This window comes from Vipera berus (assembly GCF_964194415.1).
Source record: "Vipera berus genome assembly, chromosome: 6".
NCBI classification, from domain to species: Eukaryota; Metazoa; Chordata; class Lepidosauria; order Squamata; family Viperidae; genus Vipera; species Vipera berus.
In genome coordinates, this window is record NC_138208.1 from 44,598,581 (window position 1) to 44,626,317 (window position 27,737).

The window sequence follows — 27,737 nt, forward strand, 5'->3', positions numbered from 1 at the left end:
GGACTGACCGGTTTGATCGCCTTGCAGTCCAAGGGACTCGCAGGAGTCTTCTCCAGCACCAGAGTTCAAAGGCCTCAATTCTTTTGCGCTCAGCCTTTCTTATGGTCCAACGTTCACTGCCATACATTGCAACTGGGAAGACCATAGCCTTGACTATACACACTTTTGTTGACAGGGTGATGTCTCTGCTTTTTAGTGTGCTGTCTAGATTTGCCATGGCTTTCCTCCCGAGGAGCAAGCGTCTTTTAATTTCTTGACTACAGTCCCCATCTGCAGTGATCTTGGAGCCCAGGAAAATAAAATCTGTCACTACCTCCATTTCTTCCCCATCTATTTGCCAGGAATTGAGAGGGCCGGATGCCATGATCTTGGTTTTCTTAATGTTTAGTTTCAACCCAACTTTTGCACTCTCCTTCTTCACTCGCAACAAGAGACTCTTCAGTTCCTCTTCACTTTCTGCCATTAGAGTGGTATCATCTGCATATCTTAGGTTGTTGATATTTCTTCCAGCAATCTTAATTCCAACTTTTGACTCCTCTAGCCCTGCCTTTCTCATGATGTGCTCTGCATATAAGTTAAATAGGCAAGGCGACAGTATACAGCCTTGCCGGACACCTTTCCCAATTTGGAACCAATCAGTGGTTCCGTGTCCAGTTCTCACTGTTGCTTCTTGGCCCGCATATAGGTTTCTCAAGAGACAAATAAGATGGTCTGGTACTCCCATCTCTTTAAGAACTTGCCACAGTTTGTTATGATCCACACAATCAAAGGCTTTAGCATAGTCAATGAAGCAGAAGTAGATGTTTTTCTGGAACTCTCTAGCTTTCTCCATGATCCAGCGTATGTTGGCTATTTGATCTCTAGTTCCTCTGCCTCTTCGAAATCCTGCCTGTACTTCTGGTAGTTCTCGATCCACATACTGCTGGAGTCTAGCTTGTAGGATTTTAAGCATAACTTTACTAGCATGAGAAATGAGTGCAATGGTGCAATAGTTTGAACATTCTTTGGCACTGCCTTTCTTTGGAATTGGAATGTAAACTGATCTTTTCCAATCCTGTGGCCACTGTTGAGTTTTCCAAATTTGCTGGCAAATTGAGTGTAGCACTTTTACTGCATCGTCTTTTAAGATTTTGAATAGCTCAGCTGGAATACTGTCACCTCCACTAGCTTTGTTGTTGCTCAGCTTTTCTAAGGCCCACTTCACTTCACATTCTAGGATGTCTGGCTCGAGGTCAGTGACCACCTCATTGTGATTATCAGGGACGTTAAGCTCATTCTTGTATAGTTCTTCTGTGTAATTTTGCCATCTCTTCTTAATCTCTTCTGCCTCTGTTAGGTCCCTGCCATTTTGGTCCTTTATCATGCCCATTTTTGCATTGAACGTTCCCTTCATCTCTCCAATTTTCTTGAAAAGATCTCTGGTCCTCCCTATTCTATTGTTTTCTTCTATTTCTTTGCACTGTTCATTTAAGAAGGCATTCTTATCTCTTCTAGCTATTCTCTGGAATTCTGCATTCAATTGGGCGTATCTTTCTTTTTCTCCCTTGCCTTTTGCTTCCCTCCTTTCCTCAGCTATTTGCAAAGCTTCCTCAGACAGCCATTTTGCTTTCTTGCATTTCTTTTTCTTTGGGATGGTTTTGGTTGCTACCTCTTGTACAATGTTGCGAACCTCTGTCCATAGTTCTTCAGGCACCCTGTCTATCAGATCTAATTCCTTAAATCTATTTGTCACCTCTACTGTGTATTCAACGGGGATATGATTTAATTCATACCTGACTGGCCTGGTGCTTTTCCCTACTTTCTTCAGTTTAAGCCTAAACTTTGCAACAAGAAGCTCATGGTCTGAGCCACAGTCAGCTCCTGGTCTTGTTTTTACTGACTGTATAGAGCTTTTCCATCTTTGGCTGCAGAGCATATAGTCAATCTGATTTCTGTGTTGACCGTCTGGTGATGTCCATGTGTAGAGCCGTCTCTTGGGTTGTTGGAAAAGAGTGTTTGCTATGACCATCGTATTCTCTTGACAAAATTCTATCAGCCTGTGCCCTGCTTCATTTTGTACTCCAAGGCCAAACTTGCCTGTTATTCCGGTTATCTTTTGGCTTCCTACTTTAGCATTCCAATCCCCCATGATGATAAGGACATCATTTTTGGTGTTAGTTCTATAAGGTGCTGTAGGGCTTCATAGAACCGGTCAATTTCATCCTCTTCAGCACTGGTGGTTGGGGCATAGACTTGGACTACTGTGATATTGAATGGTTTGCCTTGGATTCGAACTGAGATCATTCTGTCATTTTGAGGATTGTATCCCAGTATTGCTTTTCCTACTCTTTTATTGACTATGAAGGCTACTCCATTTCTTCTGAGGGATTCTTGCCCGCAGGAGTATACCTGATGGTCATCTGAATTAAATTCACCCATTCCTGTCCATTTTAGTTCGCTGATACCTAAGATGTCGATGTTCAGTCTTGTCATCTCTTGTTTGACCACGTCCAGCTTGCCTTGATTCATGGATCTTACATTCCAGGTTCCTATGGAGAAAAAATCTTTACAGCATCGGACTTTCCTTTCACCACCAGACATATCCACAGCTGAGCGTCCTTTCGGCTTTGGCCCAGTCGATTCATTCTTTCTGGCGCTACTAGTACTAGCCCTCTGCTCTTCCCCAGTAGCATATTGGACGCCTTCCGACCTGAGGGGCTCATCTTCCAGCGTCATATCGTTTTGCCTTTTGGTACTGTCCATAGGGTTTTCATGGCAAAGATACTGGAGTGGGTTGCCATTTCCTTCTCCAGTGGATCACGTTTTGTCAGAACTCTCTGCTATGACCTGTCCGTCTTGGGTGGCCCTGCACGGCATAGCTCATAGCTTCATTGAATTATGCAAGCCCCTTCGCCACGACAAGGCAGTAATCCATGAAGCACAAACTCTACTGGAAGCTAATTCTTGACCTTCCTCAGCTTCTTTCAGCTATTTTTTTTTTCATGCAGTGAAGCAGGATCTCCTCTTTACTGTTTAACCTGTTTTTCAGACTTGCTGATAAATGCTGGAAGGTCAAGAATTAGCTTCCAACAGAGTTTGTGCAAAGTCTGGATATTTTCCCACTAGCTGGTGACATTTGGTAGAGGGGGTGGGAGACAATCCATGGCTTCTTTTCCTTTTCCTTGTGGTAAATAAGGACACCACCATTTAGGAGGCATTTCTCCTGTGGTAGGATATAAGTTGTTACAGGTGAAATCTTATACCAGCATAATTTAATGCTGGTTAAAGAATGGGTAGACTGATTTTATGAAAGTCATGAGAAAAATGTGTAATATTTATAACAAGTGATAATGCAAGAACTGCTAGTTTAAAAGCCAACATTCTTTTGAAAATACTGAATAATTTTCTTGACCGGAAGCCATAATTATTATTGTTTCTGTTTAAGCTGACCTAATTCATGTGGAATTCTTTTGAAATGTTTTGATGACCTTTTGCTGCCATATGTTGTCCTTATATCATTGTAAGTTGTGAGATACTGCTATACTTGAAGACTGTAACTATTTAGATGCAGCTGGGAAGTCTTTTCATGACTGGGGTGATTGAATCTAATGTAGTGCATTTGTGTAAGTTTCACCACCAACATTTTAAATATCTTTTACACATTCACCAACTTTGTAGGAGAAAAAGAACTGTTCAAGTTATGAACTTCACTGTATAGTTATGAACTCACTCCCCTCTTAAAACTGTTCCACTTAAATCATAATTGACACACCTCATCACCTATATTGATTGTTCCCTTTGACCGGCTTGATAATAACGCTTGATTTTATTAGTGCTGCCGCTGATATCCAACATATGACTAGTGGGCAGCTGTGCAAAGCTCCAAGAATGAAGTTTCACAATTTATATGTAGGGCCTTGTTTTGAATAATTAAAACAGTGACATCTTTTTAAAGGTTACATGGCCTTTTAAACAGTTTTAAAAGAAATTGTTCAGCACACAGGCCCATACAGTGCAAATTACCTCTTTTGACAATTTATAAGTGTCAAAAGTACATCAATCTTGCAAACAACGTGAATATTTTAATGATTCAAGAAATTCCCCTTTGTTCATTAGGCACTCTTTCAAAGATTTGTATTGCCCTATTTCTTCCTTGGCCCATTCTCTGTTATTTATGCCCAGTTTAACTTTATGCCAACAGCATCTTTAGCTTCTTGTCAAAGAATGTAGGGTAGATTTATCCAACCCTATCACTTCTTGTGCTCATCAGATTGCATGTTGTACACCTACCTGTACCAGGGGGAAAGCAGTTTGGGAGATTACCGTATTTTCCGGCGTATAAGATGACTTTTTGAACCCCTGAAAATCACCTCAAAGGTTGGGGGGTCGTCTTATACGCCGGGTCGTGTTATACGCCGGAAAAAAAACAAATCAGTCGAGCGTCCCCGTTCTTGCAAAGCCGGGCCGCCGCGCGCAACCGAGCTATCTCCGGCGCGGCTCCAAAAAAAATAAAATCCCAGGAGGAAAAAAACATTTTCTACCCGTCAAATAAAAATATAATGGCTCTCTCCTCTTCCCTTCCCCCGTTTCACATACCATTAAGCAGAGCCGAAAACCCCGTGCCCCTCCTGTTTAAAAAGTTTTGATCTTTGCAAATGACCTTAGCAAAACTTCTGCACAGCAGATGTGGGAACAGCGGGGGCGTCTCATCCTTCCTCCCGCTCCGGATTGATCCCCGTCCCGCCGCCCCTCTTTTTCCAATTTGAGGCCGAAGCCAGTTTCTGAACCAAGAAAGGGGAGTTCAGTGCAAGGCGCCCCAGGATCGAGCTAAATTGCCGGTTAATGCAGAACGGAGAAGACGGGAAAAGTTCCCCAAGAGTTAGAGCAGGAAAGGCGAGGCAACCACTGACCAAGGGGATGGAAATCGTCCGAATCCACGCAAGCGCTCCTCGCAACTGCTTCTTGCCCTGCTTCACCCTCCCCAAATGAAATTAAAACAACCTCTTACCTCCTCGCCCGAGACGCAGGCTGATAAGGCGACGGCGAGCACCATCCACACGTTCCACATTATTCCTGCGTTTGCAGCTCTTGCTGCGGCTGCTGCTGCGCGTGGGGCTGCTGGCCGTCCTGCAGGCGCTGGGCCGTCCTGCCGCTGCGTGGGAGCGTCAGGCGGCTCTCCCCACGCGAAGGCGGCGCTGCCCGTCGGCTCTTGTCCGTCGCAGAGCAGGCGAAGGCCCGACTGGCCCCGCCGGCCCTCCCGCTGCTCCCGCCGGCCCCCGAGGCACAGCGTTTCCCAGGCGGCAGGCAGCGCCGGAGGGCAGCCGCCACCCCGCCACGGCCGGCGCCCCTCCTGCTTCCCCCCCCAGGCCTTGAACTTCTCCCATTCAGCGCAGGGCGGGGCAGCTCCGCCCGCAGCCTCTTTTTCATGTGCCGCTTCCCTCTCACCGTTGGCCGAGGCGCGCTCGGCCCGGGCTCCCGATCCCTCTTCCTGGCCGGCTTCCCGCCCTGCCCCTCATGGAGCTGGACTGGGCGTGCAGCCTCTCGGTGTGGCTGCTTTTCCTGGGCAGCCTGGCGGTGCGGCTCCTGCGCTCGGACCTGTTGCTGAGCCGGCGGGTGCTGCTGCGCGTGGGGCTGCTGGCCGTCCTGCAGGCGCTGGGCCGTCCTGCCGCTGCCCCTCAGCGCCGCGCTCACGGTGGCTGCCTGCTGGCTCATCTCGGCCAGCACCGCCCAGCGGAAGCGCATTCCCCGCGGGGGGGAGAGCGGTGCTGGTGACAGGTGAGTCCGGTGGGCGCGAGGCCCTCCCCTCGGGCAGCGGCAGGACGGCCCAGCGCCTGCAGGACGGCCAACAGCCCCACGTGCAGCAGCAGCCGCAGCGAGAGCTGCAAACGCAGGAATAATGTGGAACGTGTGGATGGTGCTCGCCGTCGCCTTATCGGCCTGCGTCTCGGGCGAGGCGGTAAGAGGTTGTTTTAATTTCATTTGGGGAGGGTGAAGCAGGGCAAGAAGCAGTTGCGAGGAGCGCTTGCGTGGATTCGGACGATTTCCATCCCCTTGGTCAGTGGTTGCCTCGCCTTTCCTGCTCTAACTCTTGGGGAACTTTTCCCGTCTTCTCCGTTCTGCATTAACCGGCAATTTAGCTCGATCCTGGGGCGCCTTGCACTGAACTCCCCTTTCTTGGTTCAGAAACTGGCTTCGGCCTCAAATTGGAGAAAGAGGGGCGGCGGGACGGGGATCAATCCGGAGCGGGAGGAAGGATGAGACGCCCCCGCTGTTCCCACATCTGCTGCGCAGAAGTTTTGCTAAGGTCATTTGCAAAGATCAAAACTTTTTAAACAGGAGGGGCACGGGGTTTTCGGCTCTGCTTAATGGTATGTGAAACGGGGGAAGGGAAGAGGAGAGAGCCATTATATTTTTATTTGACGGGTAGAAAATGTTTTTTTCCTCCTGGGATTTTTTTTTGTTTTGTTGGGGGGAGCAGACTTCTGAACTCGAGGGGCCTTAGTTTTTTGTAAAGACTATCGATAACTCTTGGGATACGTTTTTTATTTAAACAAAAAGCTGTCCGAAAATTGCAGATGGAAAGAGATGGGATAAGAACATCGAAAGACAGGACCATAAAAACAATCCTTTGAAAGGGGGGGGCGCGTGAGTGTTAGAGTGGTGATTTAACACTCCAGTTAAAACTGTCTAGCGTATTTTTCATTCAAACCTCTCCTTCATTACTTCAGTCTGTCGAATTCAATGGAGGACTCTAGGAGAACATGATACCATGGTGATTCTGAATGTGACAGTTTTGGATCTGTTTGCAAATCCAGTCTGGCATCACTGAGTTGTGTTTGATTGATCCAAACGGAATTTTGGATTATGACGGACAGGGAGGGCAGGGCATGTAAGTATTTTCCGGCGTATAAGACAAAAAACCTTGAAAAACTTCTTAAAAGTAGGGGGTCGTCTTATACGCCGGGTCGTCTTATACGCCGGAAAATACGGTACGTTCTTATGAGAAAATATTACCTGTTTACTAGTTCCATTATCTCCTCATGCTGCTTTTAGTAAGTCACTATATCAGTTCTTCGACTTATACTGTGGAAGACAGATCTAGCATTTATTGTTATATTTAATTGTTAAACATGAAACTTCCATAGTCAAATGCAGTGGATGATTAGATGTCAGGAATTATCAGAAACAAGTTAGTATAAATGATGACCAAAATTTTAGATCAAGGAATGCTTTGATTTGTGTTACAGTTCCTTGTGGACTGCAGAAGACTTTCCAGTCTGCCCTCAATAAGCTTTACCATTGGGCAGAAAGAATTCCAATTAACACCAAAGCAATATACAATTAAGGTACGTATCCAAGCTTTAATAATGGTCACTTCATGATCACTTAATAATGATTTTTAATATAAATAATGCTGCACTTAGATGTTTTAGACATGGATCTTTTTTCACACATATTTTATTGGATTCTATTAATCTAGCCAAAATATTAATATATTGCTAGTCCATGTATATGTCATATAATAAATCAAATCAATAAATACACATTTTCTAGCAGCACATAAAAGGCATAAGTGCAGATTTTCATACTCATGATGTTTGACACAGAATATTATTTTGGAAGGGTTTAGAAATCAGCTCAAAGAACTTTTTAATATTTATTGATCCTTATCTTCTACATACAGTTCCTGTTTGCAATCAGAATATGTTTTTGCTTTAGGATTATTTTCTCCTTCAGCAAATAACTGTTTTCATTTGTGATAAGACTGTACACAGGATAAACTTAATGTATCTGGAGGTAACCATCCTTGGGTAAGTGATGGTAATATTTGGAGCAAATGGATCCCTTTGCCCTCAGTCTAAAGAAGAGGCCTCATGCTCCAGCTGTCTAGTCCAATTGCCCCAAGGCTTGAGGAGCAGGATTTCCATTAATCTATTCTATTCATATGTAATTATAGATTAATAATGAAGTCAAGCTGGTCTTTCATGAAACAATGCAGTAGTTCGGCATTAGTTCAGTTTAGATTCAGTGCAGGGGACAGGCAAAATGACCAGATACCCAGAATTCAGATCAAACAGAAGAGGATAGAAGAAACCAAATGAAGAGACAAGATTAGATTAGATTAGTAAAATTAGATCATACTGATGTGATAGTAATCCAAAAGCAGGTATCCATAGTAAGAGGTTGGCTTGGCTGCAAGAGTTTTAATGGGCCTGGTGTACATCAATTGGCTCCCAGGAGAGGGAGAAAAGAGCAAATGGTGACTTTTCTCCAGATACTGCTGAGCCATAATCCTATGCATCTTGAGCCAACATGGCCATTGGGAACATCTGGAGAGTCACATTTTGACTACTCTAGCTGATAGAGGTAGACTTCACAAGGTAGGCTACCTCTTGGCAACACATGGTTACATTTAACATTTCTGGGGACTGAGGACCACAGTGGAAAGAGCCTCACTTTCAATGTGTGTGATACCAGGATTTTCTGCTTTTCCTGGATTTGGGGTAGTTATGAGGCTATTATTATTATTATTATTATTATTATTATTATTATTATTATTATTATTATTATTATTATTATTATTATTATTATTATTATTATTATTATTATTATTATTATTATTATTATTGATCATCGCACAGTCAGCCTCAGACTGGGTTTGGTATTTTTGTCTACCTATCAAGCAAAGGACCTGGAATAGGCAGATATGGATGTTTAATGGTGTTACAGATATCACCACAGGATGAAAGCTGTTCTCAGTAAGGCTGCCTTTTGCAATTGACTGATGGCAAATTTTAGAATGCCAATGATATTCACCTGGTGCTCCAGTTTGGGATTGCACCCAAGGCACCTATTACTATTGGTACTACCCTTGCTTGCCTTTGCCACAGTTGTTCTATTTCTATTCAGAGGTCTTTTATTTTGTTACCTTCTCCAGTTCTTTCTCTTCTATTCTGCTATCTCCAGGCACTGCCACATCCACTATCCAAACTTTTTTGTCTTTCTTATTGACAATTTTTAAGTCTGGGGTGTTACATGGTAGGTGCCTGTCTGTTTGAATTCTAAAGTCCCAGAGCAATTTAACTTTTTCATTTTCTATGACTTTCTCTATTTTTTGGTCCCACCAGTTCTTGCTTGCAGGCAAATGATATTTTTTGCAGATCTTCCAATGCACCATTGTTGCTACTTTGTCATGCCGCTGCTTGTAGTCAGTCTGTATAATCTTCTTGCAGTAGCTTACTAGGTGGTCCACTGTTTCTTCAGCTTCTTTGCATAAGTGGCAATTACTGTCTGTTGATGTCTTCTCAATTCTAGCTTTGTATGCATTTGTCCTTAAGGCTCGGCCTTGTGCAGCCAGAATTAGTCCCTTGGTCTCTTTCTTCAACTTTCCTGCTCTTAGCCATTGCCAGGTCTTGTTATTATCTGCTTTCCCTGCTATTTTGTTTTTAATGTACTGGCCATATAGTGCTTTGTCTTCCCATACCTCCATTTTGTTCTTCATTTGGTCTTTCTTGTAGACCAGTTTGTCTCTCCAATGATCAGTAAGCCTTTTTGATATCTTAACTTCAGTACATCTTCATCATTGTCCTTCAGATATTCTTCCAAAGCCATCTTTTCTTCTTCAAACATCTGATGTACTTGCAACATTCCACACCCACCTAATTGTCTTGGTAGGTAGAGTCTGTCAATGTCACTGCGTGGATGAAGGGCATGATTCATTGTCATTATTTTTCTGGTCTTCCTATCCATTGCTTTTAGTTCTGCTTGAGTCCAGTCCACTATTCCAGCTGTGTATCTAATGACTGGAATTGCCCAGGTATTGATTGCCTTCATGGTATTTCCTCCATTGAATTTGGACTTTAAGATCTTCTTCACTCTCTTGATGTATTCACCTCTAATCTTTTTCTTGACTTCAGTGTGCTTGATGTTGTCAGCTCGAAGGATATCCAAGTATTTGTAGTAATCTTCCTCATCCAGACTCTTAATGTTATTTTCGTGGGACATCTTGATTCCTTCAGTTTTCACTATTTTTCCTTGTTTGATAGTAAGCCAAACTCCATTGCAATAAAGATATGCTATATATACGGACAGTGTTCAGCAGGGATTCTATTTCAGATGATGTTTTTCCATACAGCTTCAGATCATCCATGTAAAGGTGGTGGGATAGTCTGGCAGATGTTTTTGATGTTTGATATCCATGGCCTGAGTTATTCAGTATTGTTGACAGAGGAAACAGTGCAATAACAAATAGTAGTGGTGATAGTGAATCTCCTTGAAATATACTTCTCTTGATATTAACCTCTCTCAGTCTTTCACCATTGACCTGCAACTGTGTCTTCCATTGTGCCATCTATCATTGCACAAACTTTCTGATGTTTCTACTGACTCCTGTTATTTCTAGGCACTTGATTATCCAGTCATGTGGCAGAGAGTCAAATGCCTTTTTGTAGTCGATCCATGCTACGTTCAGGTTGGTCTTCCTTCTCTTGCAGTTTTCCAAGATCATTTTGTTAATTAGGAGTTGATCTTTTGTTCCTCTGCTATTGGGGCGGTTTCCTTTCTGCTTAGCTGGAAAGAGATTGTTTTCAACTAGATGTTGTTGGATTGCATCAGCTACCACACCACTTAGCAATTTGAAAGTTGTTGGTAAACAGGTAATTGGCCTGTAGTTGCCTGGTGCTGCTCCTTTTGTTGGATCTTTAATTATCAGGTAGGTTTTCCCAGTTGTTAGCCACTTTTCAATTTCTCCTCCTTGTAGTATATTGTTGAACTGCTTGGTAATGAGTGGGTATAGACCAGTTAGAAGTTTCAACCAAAAACCATGCAATTCATCTTCATCTGGTGCTGACCAATGCTTGATCTTCCTTGCTCTTTTTTCTACCATTTCTGCTGTCATTACTAGTTTTGTCATTTCAACTTCTTTTTTATTTGCATCAACCTCTTTTAACCAAGCTGTGTCTTTGTTGTATTTTTTCAAGTTATCCCATATCTGCACCCAGAACTGCACTGTTTCTTTCTTGTCAGGTACTGACTGATCCATTGATGGATTGGTAGAAACAATTCTGATTGGATTGAAATTGGAGGGTATGCCTATAATTTGCAATTTGAGCTTCGTATCTACTGATTTTCCTGGCCACTGCTGTTATTTGCTGCTTTATTATTTCCAGTGCTTCTTTGATTTCCTTGTTTCTAAGTGGGATTTCTTGATTAGGTATGCTTTGGTCTTCTTGTTCTTCCATCTGTTCTAGCTTGCTTGTGTCTGATCTCAACTTGCTTATTTTGCAGTCTAATCTTCCATTTTTGTGGTGCACTGCTTGGCTTTTTTTCTTCTTTGTTGATTTTGTATCCCAGATATTCAGTTATAACTGCAGCTGTGCTATACATTAGTTGGTTTGTTTCTTGCAGTGAGTTGGCGCTTATATTTGATATTACAGTGTTTGCATCTTTTAACACTTGTGCTAACTGTTTCTTCGGAACAAGCTTCAATGCAGGCAGCCTTATTCTGATGTTTTTGTGCTGTTCTAAATGCTCAATTATTTTTTCTTTCAATTCTTTTATTTCTTTAATTAGAGGGCTTTGGTCTTCCTGAGGCATTTGGTTTCCAAATGAAAATAGTTGTATTTCTCTGCTGCATTTCTCTACCGTCAACTCCCCCTGGTTTGCCTCTACATTCTGAGTTACTTCTGGCAAGGCTTTGATTTCTTTGTCCTGGGTAAATCTTTGCAGTTCTTCCAATTCTGCTTCTGTGAATACTTTATTTCATATTATAAATCAATGTTGATCTGCTAACCTCTGTTCTGTTATTTTTGATTCTGGATGTTGTTCTTTCCAGAACTGGTGCATTCATTTCAAATATCCTCTTCTTGTTGGACTTGATCTGTAATAACAGATCATTATTTCTCTGTGTTCAATCACTGTGTATTTGCGATGGGTAAACACCTTTTCTTCCAGTAGTACTGCAGCTGCTGGTCCTGGTGGCTCAGCCAACAGTCCTGTGTCTTGTAGCCCATTTTTCACCAGATATCCAGGAACTCCAACATCTAGCGCAGGCCTTGTTAATCCAGGTGACAGCTGAGCCAGTATGGCTTTCTGAAATTTACACCTCACCATATTTTTTATGGGACAGACACTCTTTGTCTGACTCCTCTGATGAGACCTGATGAGTATGGTTGAACGTCTGGCGTAGCTCTCATCTTCCTCAGAGCACACAAGCACCACAATCATGTCAAGGTAGTGCCTCTCTGGGGGCTATTATTATTATTATCAACAAGAAGAATAACAATAACAATAATAATTTTAAACTCAAGTATACTTCATGACTTATTTGTTAATGTTTAAATGGGTAAATCAGGCCACTGAGTTTGGCAACTGTGGTCAGAGGGAGGCATCAGGCTAGAAACTGGGAGGCCATGAGTTCTAGTCCCACCTTAGGTACACAACAAGTTGGGTGACCTTGGGCCAGTTGCACTGTCTCAGCCCTAGGAAGCAGAAAATGCAAATCACTTCTGAAAAACTGTGCCCAAAAACCTTCAGGGGTTTGTGCAGGTAGTTGCCAGGAGTCAAGGTTGACTTTAAAGAATTAAAAAAGGGAGAGAATTACAATGTGGACCAAATGCAACCATGAGATTTCAGACCACTCACCCCAGCCTTAGGATTTAGTCTGCCTGTGATTCTAAGCAACAGCAATATAGACTATACTAGAAAACTCATGCACCATTGGATGGCAAGGAAACTGGCAGGCAGTATTAGAAATCTTCCCTTCCCTTCCCTTCCCTTCCTTTCCCTTCCCTTCCCTTCCCTTCCCTTCCCTTCCCTTCCCTTCCATCTGATCCCATCCCATCCCATCCCATAAAGCAGGTAAGAGGCTGCTGTTTGGTGGGTGAGGGATCAAGGGTTGCGAGCTTGGCTGGAAACTGTCAGAAATGTTGAAAATCATGTGACCACAGAACAGTTAGCTGCCAGCAAAACGTAAACAGCTAAAAGTTTCTCAAATTTCATTCTCTTAGGTGTAATGGGTTCTAGACTTTAGACATATTCTGTAGGTTAGGCCATTTGAGATAACATGGTTCAAAAACTGTTGCCCAATGATGCACCATTTCACCCAGTTAATGGTAACGATAAAAAGATTTTTAGTAGTGCATAGATAAAATGGAAACTAAGAGGTTTGATTCAAGGGAGTGCCTGCCAATTTATAATATTCCACTGGTGAATAACTTCCACTTTCAGAGATGTCTGGTGGTGAATGCTATTCATCTAATGTATGTTATTTCTAGCTGCATCTGAACTCCAGTGTGGATGAGAGTTTACATCCATCTTTGGCTTAGCTTGTTAAGTATATGTAATAAGATTGGGGAAAGGATAATTAGAATGATTTATAGGATTGGATGAATTTGTTAATGTCATATTCTCATTTTTATGAAAACATCAATTTTGATTTATTGAGTTTGGTTTCTTTTATTTCCTTTTTACATAAAAATGCAACAAAATTTATAAGTACATGTTTCAGTGGATATTTTTATAACTTTTTTTGCAGTTTTGCATAGTGTTCTAAGATTGAGTTCCAGTCCTATCTTAATAATAAAACTAGCTGGGTGCCTGGGGCCAGTATTCTCTCTCAGCCCTAGGATGGAGACAATAGCAAACCACTTCTGAAAACCTTGCCAAGAAAACTGCAGGGAATAGTCCAGGCAATCACCAGGAGTCAAGGCTAATTTAAAGGCAGAGCAAAAGACAGAGAGACAGACAGAAGAAAAAGGAAGAAAAGAAGGAAGGAATTCATATGCATATTGTACAAATGTTGAATTAACATGAACAAGTTTTCAAAATTGTTGATGAGCTAGATTTTAAAATCAGAAAAGATGAATTTTGAATATAAATACATTTTACTACATGTATTGGTTCAAAAATGCAAACTTATAGATAATTTGCATTCTAATATCCCCAATCCTACAAGGTAAGCATAAATTAAAAGACATGCACTATCGGATCTCCCTGTGACTACTGTTATGTAGGGGGTGGGAGCAGCAGCTCTGCAGGTACCAACAGGTGGCGCTGTGCTGAGGCTGGATTGGCTGAAGGGTTTTCTGCGGGAGATATGGATGGATGGATTGGCCAGAGTGATACCTGGCTAGGTATATAAGGGGTCCAGGTAACCCCCTTTGTTAGTACGCACCTACCACTAATAAAGAGCTGACATGCGGTACTCATCTGTTCCTTTCTTGCCATGTGGTCCAGAACCCACTACACAATAACTACTCTATCTCAATAATTTCACAGCATTTAATTAAAGGGCCCAGCAAACTTTCTCATCACCATAGCCCCCTATTTCAGGTCCAGCACATGGTACCCAATGGCAATCTTTGTTTCTCTTTGGCAGGAAAACAGCGGAGATGAGACCTTTTGTTACAGTGGTTTCCAATCGTTGGATATCATCTCTAATACAGGACCATTGTGGATTCTAGGAGATGTATTTATGTCAGCTTTTTACACTGTTTTTGATCGTGGACATGATAGAGTTGGCTTTGCTAAATCAGCTGGTAAAGGAAGGAGAAGAAATCAACAGGAATAGTAAAGCAGCCTAGGTAGAGATAATATTGACAATTTTGCCTTTCGCACAATGAACAAGAATTGCTTTAGATATGTGGAGAGAGAGAAGGGGTAGAAGGTGTAAAAGGATTTAACTATCTGGAGACCACTTTTACAGCTTGATTCTGATCTTTCTGAGGTGTAGCAGCTTTTTCCAACCTATTGACTGTCAGATGTGGCAGGATTAACAGGATGCCTGACTGGAGATCTATTTATGATTGAAACCTCAATGCCTGTTATATAGCCATATTAGAAATAGCTGAATAAAGTCTTCAAAAATCATAGAACTGAGCCACTTGGCTTAGCTAATTTACATTTACTTGGATCATGATGTACGTTAATTTTTGCAAAGGTCATAATTTTCAATTCTAAATCAGAAAAGACCTCACTGAAGCAAACTTTTGTTCTAAGGCAAACATTGTTATTATGCTAATTATTACTACTAGTTATTATTATTATTACAGTTGACGTAGAGGTGGGGAACAATGGCTGGCTCAGGAATTCTGTGAGTTGAAGTCCAGAAGTCATAAAAGGGCCATAGTTCCCCACCCTCAAGAAAAGAAAAATTGTCTGACAGGCCAGATTTGGCCCATGGAGTTTCTTCACCTGTTTGCTAGATTCTTTTCCAATTCCCAGCTCATTGCTGACAAAGAAGGCAGATCTTCAGCAGAGGGAAGAGGCGTTTCCCCACTGTAGACTCAGGCATTGGTATAATTAGTTAGCTGGGTCTGTGGCTGGATAAGATTCCACTCGTCTGCCATGAAGATAGGCAAGTTATTTAAGTCTACCACCCAATACAGCCACTTTCAAATATCATCTCTCCATATGAATACTGCTCACTAACATTTATTTTTCATAAACCAGATGTGTTCAGAGCTATCATTTCTCCTTAATCTCCTTTTGTTCAATCTGTTTTGGACTTTCAGATGTATAAATAAAGTTGACCAAGCAAATAATCTTCCGAGTCATTCTATTTCAAGTTAATTTGACTGTTTTGTTTTCACCTGCTGGAAAACTGAAGTGCTGCTTAGCACTAAATTGTGGATTCTGTTCCAAAGGAGCCAGGCGAATGAAACCAGTCCCATTTTGACTGATGGGGGCCCTGAAGCTAATAGTGAACTTTTCTTCATGCTTTTCTCTCATTAAATGCCCATCTTACACCCCACCCTTCAATACAAAAAAATAAATGAAGTTATGACATGAATTTCTTCAAGATGTCATTAAAACTACAGAATATTCTCCTAAAAGCAACAATTGATATTTTGGCAGTATGCCAAGATTTTAAAAAAGTCATTGCTACCTTTTCAGCCTGAAAAAGTTTTCCTTTATTTAAGCAACATTGGCCAGGGATGAGTTTTAGAGATAATCTCCACTGTTAAATACTCAGAATTTACTGACAAATGAATTAGGCTGTTACAAAGAGATAGAATGCCACTTTCTTGAAGTTTGATTATCCTCTCTCTCTCCTACTCCTTTTGATATTTACTTCACTGTTTCTTAATCTTATTCAGTTTGCATTTACATCTGTCTAAAAAATAAAGGTAGGTTCAAACATTTTAAAATTGTTTTTATCAAAGTACTAAAAATACATAGTAGGTTAGACATTATGCAGGCTGCAAAGCTTTGTTTTTTCAAGGGAAATTAACATTCTGTACGCCAGAAGTTTATAACAAAACTATGAATCCATAGCAGTCTATTTGTCAAAGATGATCTTTAGTGGAGTCATTGTTAAACTCAGCTATATGAAGAATATTGGTTTCTTTAGTATCTGGTTGCTCTAATAAGTAACATATGTCAAATGTATTTGGAGAAATAGGACTAGATGTAGGTGTGCTATCTGGACCTAAGTTGCTTTTTCCAGAGGAATTTGCCAATTCTTTGGCATTGAGTACTTCATGTTGAGCAAGAACATCTGGAAATCTCCATCTTTGATTATCTGCCATACTGACATCTGATGTTTGAGATGAGTGTGATTTAGTTCCTTTCGGCATACCCAAAGATGAATCCTGTTGCTTGCATTCCATACGAAGAGGTTCTCTTTCTGAAGGTGTTACCAACAAATCTGCATTACTATTGGATATTCCACAATGGGTCAGCACAATTCCTTCAGAATCTGTCTCTGACTCACTTTGATTGCCCAAATCTTTTCCTGCCATGACATGGGGGACCTTATACATGTCTGAGTCCACTCTGGTTTCTTTGCTCTCAGTTTTGACAGTTGGCGAGTCTATTTTGCTAATTCTCTCATCCACTTTGGATTGATAGGAAGTCTCTAGAGTATCATTCTTGCTGCTTTCTCGAATAACACTAAGATCCGTACTTCCGTGCATCTTTCCATCCTTATCAGACCAGTTGGGTGTTTTCCTGTCATTTAAAGGGAAGTGTCTCCCTCTAGAGTGCATTTCCAGAAGTTTATCAATATGATGCATTTCATGTGATGGGAAAAAAACTGAGCTTTCACTGGACTGTCGTTGGTAGGTCCTCCTGCTGGGGGAAGGGGAGACTTCTCGGACGCTCAGAAAGCGCTTCACTCTTCGCAGCATCGAATGCTGCCTTCTAGGTCTATCATCATCCCGGAGCCAGTTATCTGTATGGAAGAACTGACTGTCTGCCAGGCTGCAAGGAAAAATGCGCAACATTTATTTTATGTATTAAGAGCAAACTGCAACACAAAACCATCTATAAAATGGAAAGTGTATTTGTAATTGACAAAGGAATGTCACTTTACCATTGACAAAGGAAAAACTTTACATGGACAAATAGAACCTTTAATCCTCAAACAATCTCAATAAAGCTTGAGTAGACTGAATGATAATTCCTTAGTGGGGAGACAGAAAAGGGAATGCAGTGGATTTTCTCTGAAGAGGCATGGATGGTTGACTACTAAACAAAACACAAGCACTATCTCTTGCAACTTTTTGCAGATCCTATTTGAATTTTATCTGTTATTACAAACAATTCCTTAAGTAGTGGTATAAATACAAAAAATAGTTTAAATACTGTAGTCATATTATTAGATCTGCAATCAACCAATTATTTTATTATTATTATTTTTATTGTTATTATTCCCAGCTTTTAAATATATGACTCAAAGCAGTGAACGTACCCAATAATCTTTCCTCCTAGTTTTTCCCACAACAACAACCCTGTGAGGTGAGTTGGGCTAGCAGATTGACTGGTTTCTAGGCCATCCCATTGCTGTATGGGCTATGCCGTTATTTTATTAAATATTATACATATCTCATTTTTCTCTGTAAAAGATTTTATCAGTTTTTATTCAATGAAACATCAGAATAAAAAAAAATACAAAGCAAAAAAATGAACCAACAAAAACGTGTCCTTAAAATCAAAGCCTGGGATTATGTGAATATTTTTTTTCAGGGAGAAAAAAAATCATGTTCATATTCAATATCCCTCCCCCCAAAAAATACTGAACAGCTTAACCCAGTTGCATTTCTTCCAAACATGTGAACTTTAATGCCTGACTTTCTCAATAATAATTATATGCTGGCGAATTCTAGATGAAATCCACATATTTGGACAACACCCATATTATATGAATTTATGAATTATTTTATAGTCAATTCTTGATGACTGAAAGTAAATTTAGAGAGAATTTTATGACATGCATTTCCAGCTTGATTAATTAAATTTGGATTCCAAATCCTCCCTTATATATCTTTCTAAAATGTTGAGGAGAGCCTGTTGGATTTCACCTAAGAATTCCAAATAGCACTGAGGTGTTCCATTGATTTAGAATTATCTGTTTAAATGCTGTTCATGGTTTTAATCAGTGAGTTCTGGTAAGTCAAAAAGAAATGTTTGAATTTGTCTAATCTGTCCACTCTTCCTCCAGGTGAGTGAAGGATAGGCCCATCCATTTTACGAGGGCAATTCGGAAATAAACCTTTGTTTGGTTATCAATGACAGACACTCACAGACATAGAACTTTTATTATGTACATTAGAAAACTACAACATTAGATTACTTTTTGACATAATCGCCATTCAAATTGAGGCACTTGTCATAATGTCTGAAATTCCTTAGTAGTAGTCGCTTGGCACCAAATTTGGGCTATGGGGGGGATGTTCAAAAACATCCCAATGGAACTTCTTCAAAAGTTCTTGGGTGTGTCTAGCGGTGTGCGGGTCAGCATTATTGTGAACCAAACCACACCGGAAGTGGTGCCATAGAAAATCCTGCCAAATGTGAAGATGCCAAAGGAGTACTGCTAGTGAAATTTATGGAGCGTGGTTTGACCATCAATTCAGAATTCTACTGTGAAATGTTACAAAAACTCAGACGAGCCATCCATAACAAGTGTTGGGGAATGCTGACTTCCGGTGTGGTGTTGGTTCATGATAATGCTCACCCGCATACTGCTAGACACACCCAAGAACTTTTTAAGCAATTCCATTGGGATGTTTTTGATCACCACCAGCCATAGTCCAGATTTGGCACCAAGCAACTAGTACTAAGGAATTTCAAACCTTGTAAGACGTTATGACAAGTGCCTCAATTTGAATGCCGATTATGTCAAAAAATAATGTAATGTAGTTTTCTAATGTGTATAATAAAAGTTCTGTATCTGCAAATGTCTGTCATTGATAACCAAATGGAGGTTTATTTCCGAATTGCCCTCGTATCTCCAAAACAAATCTCTGAAACAGGCCAGGCTGAGAAAGAAAGAATGGCCAAAATCTCCTGTCTGTCTTTTATTCTTACCAGGGTTCACATCTCATAATTAAACAATTGTTTTTTAAAAAGTCACTAAAAGCTAAGGTCAACCAAAATATAATTCTTAGGTAGGTCAAAGAAAACATTTATTCAACTGGTGGGGGGAAAAAAGCTTTTATGAGAATGCTTCAAAGTTATCAAAGATCATGTGAGATGGAAAATTCCATAGCATTCATAGTCTTTTCCATAGCCTTTATTACTGAAAAATGTTCCTTATTAACAGACTTTCAATGATAATATGTTAGGGGGAATATAATTTTAGGTGAAGAACATGAGAGTTAATGAAAGGTCCTGTCTGTCTAACTTTATTTTTAAAACATTTACAAAAAGAGGCTCTTAGTGATATAAGTGCCGTTGGCTAGACAATGTCGGCTGGCGACCCCCAGAGGGAGGGCCTTCTCTGTGGGAGCGCCGCCCCTGTGGAATCAACTTCCCCTTGAGCTCCGGATGGCCCCGGATCTCCGGTCCTTTCGTCGCGGCCTTAAAACATTTCTCTTCCATCAGGCTGACCTGGACTGACGATAGGGATTTTTAAGTAGAATATTTTTAATATTTTATCATTTTATCATTGGGGCTTCTTAGTTTAATCTTTTTTAACATTTGTATTATTGTGTTTTATTGTTGTTAGCTGCCCTGAGTCCTTCGGGAGATAGGGCGGCATATAAGTCCCAAAAATAAATAAATAAATAATACATTTGGATATGAAAAGTAGGATAAGACATTGCAGATTTGCATACCCTGTTTCAATAGTTGATCCAAGGAAAGATGGAATGCAGGAATCTGCAGCTGCTAATGTATATGGTGGACGAGCTGAAGAATCATTCCAGTAAATATCTTTTTTCATTCTTGGTAAATTCATGTGCATTTCATCAACAGCCAATAGTGAAACCTATAAGAATTGAGAATTAGAACACCTGCCACACAGTTTTAAACATCTCAAATATAAGTCACAATCTTCCAGAGAACTGCACAACACAACCATATTATTTTTATTTAAAGCAGCAGACTGTACTTTTTTGGGCCAAAAGGAGAGTTTGAAATGTGGTAACTTTTTAAAGGAAAACAAATCTTAAAGGATGCTTTTTAGATCTTAGATATCCAGTAACTGAGTGAGACAGCCTTGCTGTAGCCTTTGCTGCAGTCAGAATCAATCAAATTAGAACAAGAATTAGACAACCTCAGAAGGGGTGGATCTTGTTGCAAGACCTAACACATATTCTTAAAGAGTCAGCTTATGTCATGTCATCTTGATAGAAGACTTTCTACGGTCACAAAATCTAATGCACTCCGACTACTCCCACCAGCATAATTTAAAAATCCCAGGAACAGAAAAACTCAAGACAATTCATTATTTGGAATTGTTCTTTAATATTTTTTTAAAATATGGTTTTCTAATATTACCAAATGAACGTTGCTGGAATATTTCTTTCTCAATTTCTAGATATGCTCAGACTTCTTGCTGAACAACTCCATTATTGTTTCAGCAACCTTGCATGTTACTCTACTGGACCACAGCCAGCAATATATTCTGAATGCCTTGATCCATACTGTAACATTAGTTGCAGTTGCATATGAGAAGACAGCATTTGTAGACCTTCTGATAGTAATTAAGAAAGTAGTCTAAGCAGGAATTGAAATGTCAAGGAAAAAGCACAGAACCAACAGTGAGGAACCTTCAGCAGCTTGCAAAATGAGTACTGTATGTGAAAACTGAACTCTAAATATTTATAAAGGTGGAAGCAGGATGCAACAGTTGCGCTGTATCTTGCTAGAAATTGCATAAACTTATGATGTTGCAAGACAGCAAAAAATAGTAATCAGCTGAAGGAAAAGGGTGTTACCTGGAGATTCCTATCTATGCACCAATTTGTTTCAAAATCATCATCATCTTCACCAAATGGGTTGATAAGTTGCTCAGCAACCTGTAATTAGAGTTGGATATTTTGAGCACAGAGTTACATATTATCCAAAGCTGATTTACAAACACATCTAACCATTGCAAATATGAACAGTTCTTTGGCAACATCAAGGAGAAATCCACATAGAATAGATACAGTACATTGTGTGGTGAGATATTTATGGACATGCCATATTTGGAGCATTAATCCTTAGTTTTTCAAGAGACTATTGCTTTGTGTATTTATTTATTAGATGGATATGTTGCATTCCTGTCCAGATAGAACACTCAGAACAGCCTAGCAAAAATAAATAGAACAAAACATTAAAAATGGAAAGCTGAAACTGTAAATATTTTATTTATTTATTGCAGTTATTTATTTTTTGCTGTTCAGGATTATAATCTTCCCAAATTATCTTTCCAAACATTGCACCCAAACAATACATATTATTTAAAAACAAAGAAACAAAATTCAAAGAACCTTCCCACAAGATTCTTGATGGTAACTGATGGCAATCAGAGCAGGCTATTGGGTTCATCTTACACTGCCTTTCACCCACATTCCTTCCCACAACACAGCTGATAGAATGAGCTAGCGATAAAATATGTAGGATGTCAACTCTTCATGAGTGGAATGATATCCAGTCTGGTGCAATTCATAGTGATTACAATTCCTAAAAGTCTCAGAATGTCGAGAAATGGTGGCCTAGAATGAAATAGTACATGCATGAAGTAGAACCATAAGATGCAAAAGGTGGTTGGGTAGATGGAATTCTTTGAACCTTCTTCCTCCATGGTAAAATATATTATACCTAGATAAAATATGCTAGGCTTGTTAATTGTTTTGCTGCATTCCTGTTTATGATTGGTATTGTTTGATATATTTTCCTTGAACTTCCAATATTTTTCCCCCTTATTCATTCAATTTACATGTTGAATAAATATTAAGGGAAATTGGATTGGAAGAAGATGAGTGTGGTTTTAACATTAGAGAAAGAAACATCAATAACCTGAACTATACTGGTGACATAACATTGATAGCTGAAAATGCAAAGGAGCTGCAAGCTGTAGTAATAAAAGTCGAGCAGCACAGTGAAAAAAATGGTCTGAAATTAAATATGAAGAAAACCAAATTAATGGTAACAATGACAAAACCCAACCTTAGAACTGATAATGAAGATATTGAAATGGTAGATAGCTTCTGCCTTTTGGGATCAACCATCAAAAGTAAGGGAACAAGCAATCAAGAAATACACATGAGGTAGTACTTGGTAGAACATCCATGAAGACCTTCCAAAAGATTTTCAGATGTGCGTCTACAAATATAGAATAGTTGTGAGATGCAAGCAACCAGAACATGTGAACAGTTGAAGTCGGTACTGTCTACCACCTATGTTACAAGGATCTCAAGGCTTGCTTTCCCCTGGGAATGATCATGGATCTCGGGGGAGGTCAGGTTTATGTTGCTTGTGGCTACACAACTACTCCAGGCTAGGGCCTTACATGACTCCTCCTTCCAGCCCAGCTGGCAGTTTCCCAATAATAGTGCAGGCAACGGTATTCCCTGTAACACTTTATAGAAGTGAAAGTATGGTTTTGAAGAAGCTGGATAGAAACAGCATTGATGCTTTTGAACTTTACTGTTTGAAAAGACTCCTGAGAATAACATGGATAGCCAAAAAAAACCAAACAAATGAATCATAAAACAGATCAACCCAAAATTTGAAGTACAAATGACCAAACTCAAATTATCTTACTTTGGGCACATTAAGGGAAAATCCAGCTCTCTGGAGAAGGCATTTTGTTGGTAAAAATGGAAAGAGAGAAAGAGCAAGTCTATCTGGAAGGTGGATTTACTTGAATCCAGTGGCAATGGGTGAATCATTGAAATGCCTGAAAGACCATGTTAGAGATTGTCATGGAGAAAATCCATATTTTTTAAAGAATCAACACTGACTTGATAGGACATAATCAATCGATGATTTGCACATTACCTTGAATCTCAGAGGACTTTGTTTATTATTTTTATTTATTCATATTTTACTGGCTGTTCCATAGGTTTTTCTTCTAAATGCGCATCCAGTCTTTATATCTTAAATTGAGACTGCAGTCTAAGTTGCATTTTCCTTTTTATGTTTATTTCACTATTAAACAAACTAATAATAAGTAAATAAATAGACTCCACATATTTATCAAGCAGCTAGATCAGTACACAATTTGGCATTCTTTGTTCCTCAATTCCTTTTACTCCAGATAGCCCTCAAAAATATTACGGCAAAGTTGTAATCTGGAAAACACTAAATTTCCTTTTTCATCTGAACAAGTTGGTTATTTTATGTATTGGCAAACCTACAACAGGACACCCTTAAATGAGACTGAAAGATATATACAAGTATGACAACACTAAGAAACTTTGTACTGGCTAGCTGCACAGATCATCTGCCATTGGTATGTGGCACATAATCTCACAGGATTGAAAGGAATGTAATGGAAGACAATTAGATATTGTTTTAGATACTTGGCTACCACAACAAAAAGGATTATAGACTAATTCCAGACAACAAGAGCTAGGATTAAAAGGATTTCACGTAAGAAAATCACTGTCCTATATATAATATGATTGACAGACAAACAACAATTTAAAATCATCTGGTTTTTAAACTGTTTTGCTTGTAAAAGAATACACATACTGTTATAATTAAAGGTCCTTTGTGAACCAGAGATATACATAGATGAAAACATATCCAGAGAAAAATACATTTCTGCATCCTTTGTTTTGCGGAAGCAAGCAACAATTTTGTACTGATTACATTAAAATAATTCAGTATAACAGGCAAATTCAATTTAGGATGTCTTAACATATTAACTTTGCTGGATGAAATTTGCTTTGTGGAAATTAGCAAAGGGAGAAGAAATTTTTATTTATTAAGACTAAGTCAGAAACCAGTTATATGTGTTGCAGAGATTTGTATTGTTGGACATTAACAGAACTGAAAATTTGCTGTCTTTTTTGTTTGATTATGGTTTTAGAATAGTTTATCAGCTTTGTTTTATTTTATTGCAAGTGCTTGATTTTAACAGTTTTTGGAAAGATAACATAAGATTTTATTATTTTATTATTCTTATTTTATAATATACACAGTATTAACAATAAATAACAATAATGTCCTAGAACCACAGCAATGTTCCATCAGAAGGTGGGATACCAATAATGTAGAAATTAGAATAACACTCTGGATGGATTATTCTTTAAAAGTCATGGCACAAAAAAACATTATGCAAGCAAACTTCTGCTCATATAAAAGGACAGTGTTTGATTTTCCTCTCATTTTGGCTGTGCTTGCTTCAGATCTACTCTGGAAAGTCCTCCAATCCTTTGAAACTGATTTGTAGCAGTAGAGGAGCAGAAAGATCTAGTTTTCACCATTGGATGCTGTATGCCAGCAGAATGACCCTTTTCAAATATCCAATCCTTATTTATTGCATTACACTAAATACACTAATTTTTTTGAAACTAATTTTTATTCAGTTTAAAATGTATAGCCTGACAAAATAAATTTGTAATATAATCTGTGAACTTTAGTGAAAACAAATAGTTGCAAATCAACTTTGCATGCATAGGTTTGTTGCCTGTACAACTCTATTCACTACGAGGTGCAAAAGATAGTTAGCAAAGGGATTTTTTTTCTAAAAGGCATACTTTGCATGTATCTACTTATATACTACTTATATTTTCAGGGCATTTATTTCTTCTCTCAGTTCAGTTAGTCTTTTATTTTCTGACACTGACCAGTTAGTTTTGGCACCTATATAATTTGCTGACACTTCACAATAGAAGGAAGCGCCTAGTAGTGGTGGCGAACCTATGGCACGTGTGCCAGAGATGGCACTGAGAGCCCTCTTTGTTGGCCCGCATGCCATCGCCCCAGCAGAGTTCCTCAGAGTAGCGAGCACGTGGTGTTTGGAAGCGACGGGGCAAGAAGTGAGGAGCAAGCAGTGTTGGCAACCCAGAGATGCCCCAGAGATGGTGAGGGACTGGCCCCTGCCACCCTGGCCCTGCCGCTGCCCAGCCCGGTGGCCCCCAGGGTGCGCATACAGGAGGCAATGAGCACACAGGGGCTGACAGCATCTGGCAGCAGGGGCTGCATTGGCCACTGTGAATTCCAGGCCGGCCCTCCAGCAGCAGCGCTGCAGCAGCATCGGCAGCACACGAAGTTGGGGAGCACATGATGTGGACTGCTGGACACGCCTACTCCATCCCATCTGTTTTTGGAGAGCTGGTCACCACTGGTCATCTCAGCCCCCTCGAGTGTCTTGCCCTTGGTCTGCGGATGGAGCGCATTTCTCTCGTGCACCTTGGAACCTACCGCAGCCGTCAGCCACTCGCACAGGTCCATTAGGCCGCCGCCCAGAGCTGCAGAACTGCCTAGCCTGAAGGAGGCGAAGTGGTTGGCTAGGAAGCCCCGTGTAGAGGTGGTAGAGCATGCCCAGGGCCAGGAGGCAAAAGGCCACTCTGAGCGGGGAAAGCCAGATCCCCATCAGCATCATGGCCACCCAGGCCCAGCTGAGATGGGGGGGAGGCACGCAATCCTGGCTGGGACTGAGGGGCCATGGCGCCAATGGGGATCCGGCTTTCCCCGCTCGGGGTCGCCTTTGGCTTGCTGGGCGTGGGTGTGCTCTACTACCTCTACTCAAGCTTGCTAGCCAGCTGTTTCACCTCCTTTGTATTGGGCAGGCCAGGCGCTCTGGGCAGCGGTGGCAGCCTAATGGACCTGCATAAGCTGCTGGTGGCACCGGCCCAAGGCACAGGGGGGAAGAGGTGGGTGGTGCTAATTCCCCATGCATGAGACTGGGATTTTTCCCCTGCTGTTGGATTTTTGCTGCCAGACTTTTTAACTTGATGCAGAAAGGGAATCATCAGCATTCTGCATTAAGTAAATTTTAAAGAAGTTAAAGAGCTTGGCAGTGAAAATCCTCCACCTTATGTGGGATCTGTTTTTTTTCCTCCACTCCCCTTAGCTTTTTGCTGCCAGACTGTTTAACTTGATGCAGAATGGGAAGGATCTGCATTCTGCATCAAGTAAATTTTCAAGAAAGTTAAACAATCTGATAGCGAAAATCATCTTACATGAGACTGGGTTTTTTTTCTCTGTTCTCCTTAGCTTTTCGCTGCCAGACTGCTTTGTCTGGCTGGCCGGCTGGCACAAAACCTCACTGCTCTTCTCCCCCTCCACATTCTCCCCACTCAAGTGGCCCCCAGCAGCTTGGGTGCCTCGGCTCTGTCCAAGTTGAAGAAAGTGAAAGTGTAGCAGCAGGATTGCTCTCAATAAGGCGGGCGCACACGAGTGACCAGCGCTTGAATCCCTTTCTTAAGAGATATGAACTTAGAAAAAAAAAGACTCAATGTTACATGCTGGTAATTTGGGAACCCTGCATGCAAGGGGTCTGAAGTTTGTATTACTGTAAGAGCATAGTGTTTAGTACATTGGCTGAATGTACATTCAGCTGTATTTAACAATATAACCAAGCCAAGTCAAAGGCAGGCAATTTGATCTTTAAACAAAATTAAGCAAAAATTGGAAACTTGAGTGTTTCCTTTAATTAGTTTTAGTTTTGTTGAGAAATAGCTTCTGTTTAAGGCCTGGTGATAAACATTTGATCCATGCTTTGGGCATCTCCTGTTGGAATGTTGTGAACCTTTCCATTTTGTCTAATGAAGTGATCTATGAAATTTGAAAGTTGTGGTTTCCTCAGACCAGGCACAGACACACAGAGGGCTTTTTTTGTCATAAAACTCACTGAATGGCAGAACGGCACCTTTTTTTGATAGATTTTCAACCTCCACAGAAACACTAGTGAAGGTGTCTCTTCACTTAGCTCATGCTGCTTTGGGGGAAAGACTTCTGGCTTCTGCTGCCCCCAACAGGGGAACAGCACATGGTTAGTCCCGGGGCATGACTCGCGGACTTGCGCCTGGCAGACTCAGCTGCTGTCTCCTGCACGGGTTGTGCTACTCCCTCTGTTGGCTTTCGAAAGCCAACAGGAATTGCCCGGATCTGGTTGTTGACAGCTGTCTCTGCATCGCCGAGCAGCCAAGGGACCCTGCTGGCAAATGCAGCACATCAAAGTTGTCTGCAGCAGAGGCAAATTGGTGGGAACTTTGCACCCCTCCTTGCTGCCCAACCACACCGTCTCCTTGTAAGAGAGGACCGGGGGTGGGAGGTGGGGGGAGCAGCACTTAATTCTGTGTAGAGGCTCAGATCGGGTCCCTGGAAATATTACAGGGTGGGGCGGCACTTTGTGCATGGTCAGAAGCCTCTTCTCTTTTTTTTCTGGGTCCCCAATATAGCCCTAGCATTTCCTGTAGATTCTGGGTCTAGAAAGAGCTGTGAGGGGAACCCTCGGGTGGAGTCTGCTCTGTTTGTGGGTGAAACATGGATTAAGTGTTATTGGTTTCAGACAAACCCAGTTCCAAGACAGAGGGCTTAAGGGTTGTGTAGCTTTTTAAATTTTAAACAAGCTTATAATCTCCACATGA

At 40.8% G+C, this 27,737-nt stretch overlaps 1 protein-coding gene across 1 annotated transcript in view; it reads right to left on the reverse strand.

Moving 5' to 3' along the window:
* Positions 1–16,141: 16,141 nt before the first annotated feature.
* BEST3 (bestrophin 3) overlaps positions 16,142–27,737 on the reverse strand; it is a 30,584-nt gene continuing 18,988 nt past the window's right edge. The window contains exons 8-10 of the mRNA XM_081330289.1: positions 21,144–21,224; positions 20,040–20,191; positions 16,142–17,181 (exon numbers count right to left, since the gene is read on the reverse strand). Coding sequence (XP_081186415.1) covers positions 16,266–17,181; positions 20,040–20,191; positions 21,144–21,224 — 1,149 coding nt within the window. The 3' untranslated portion in view covers positions 16,142–16,265. The remainder of the gene's footprint in view (positions 17,182–20,039; positions 20,192–21,143; positions 21,225–27,737) is intronic.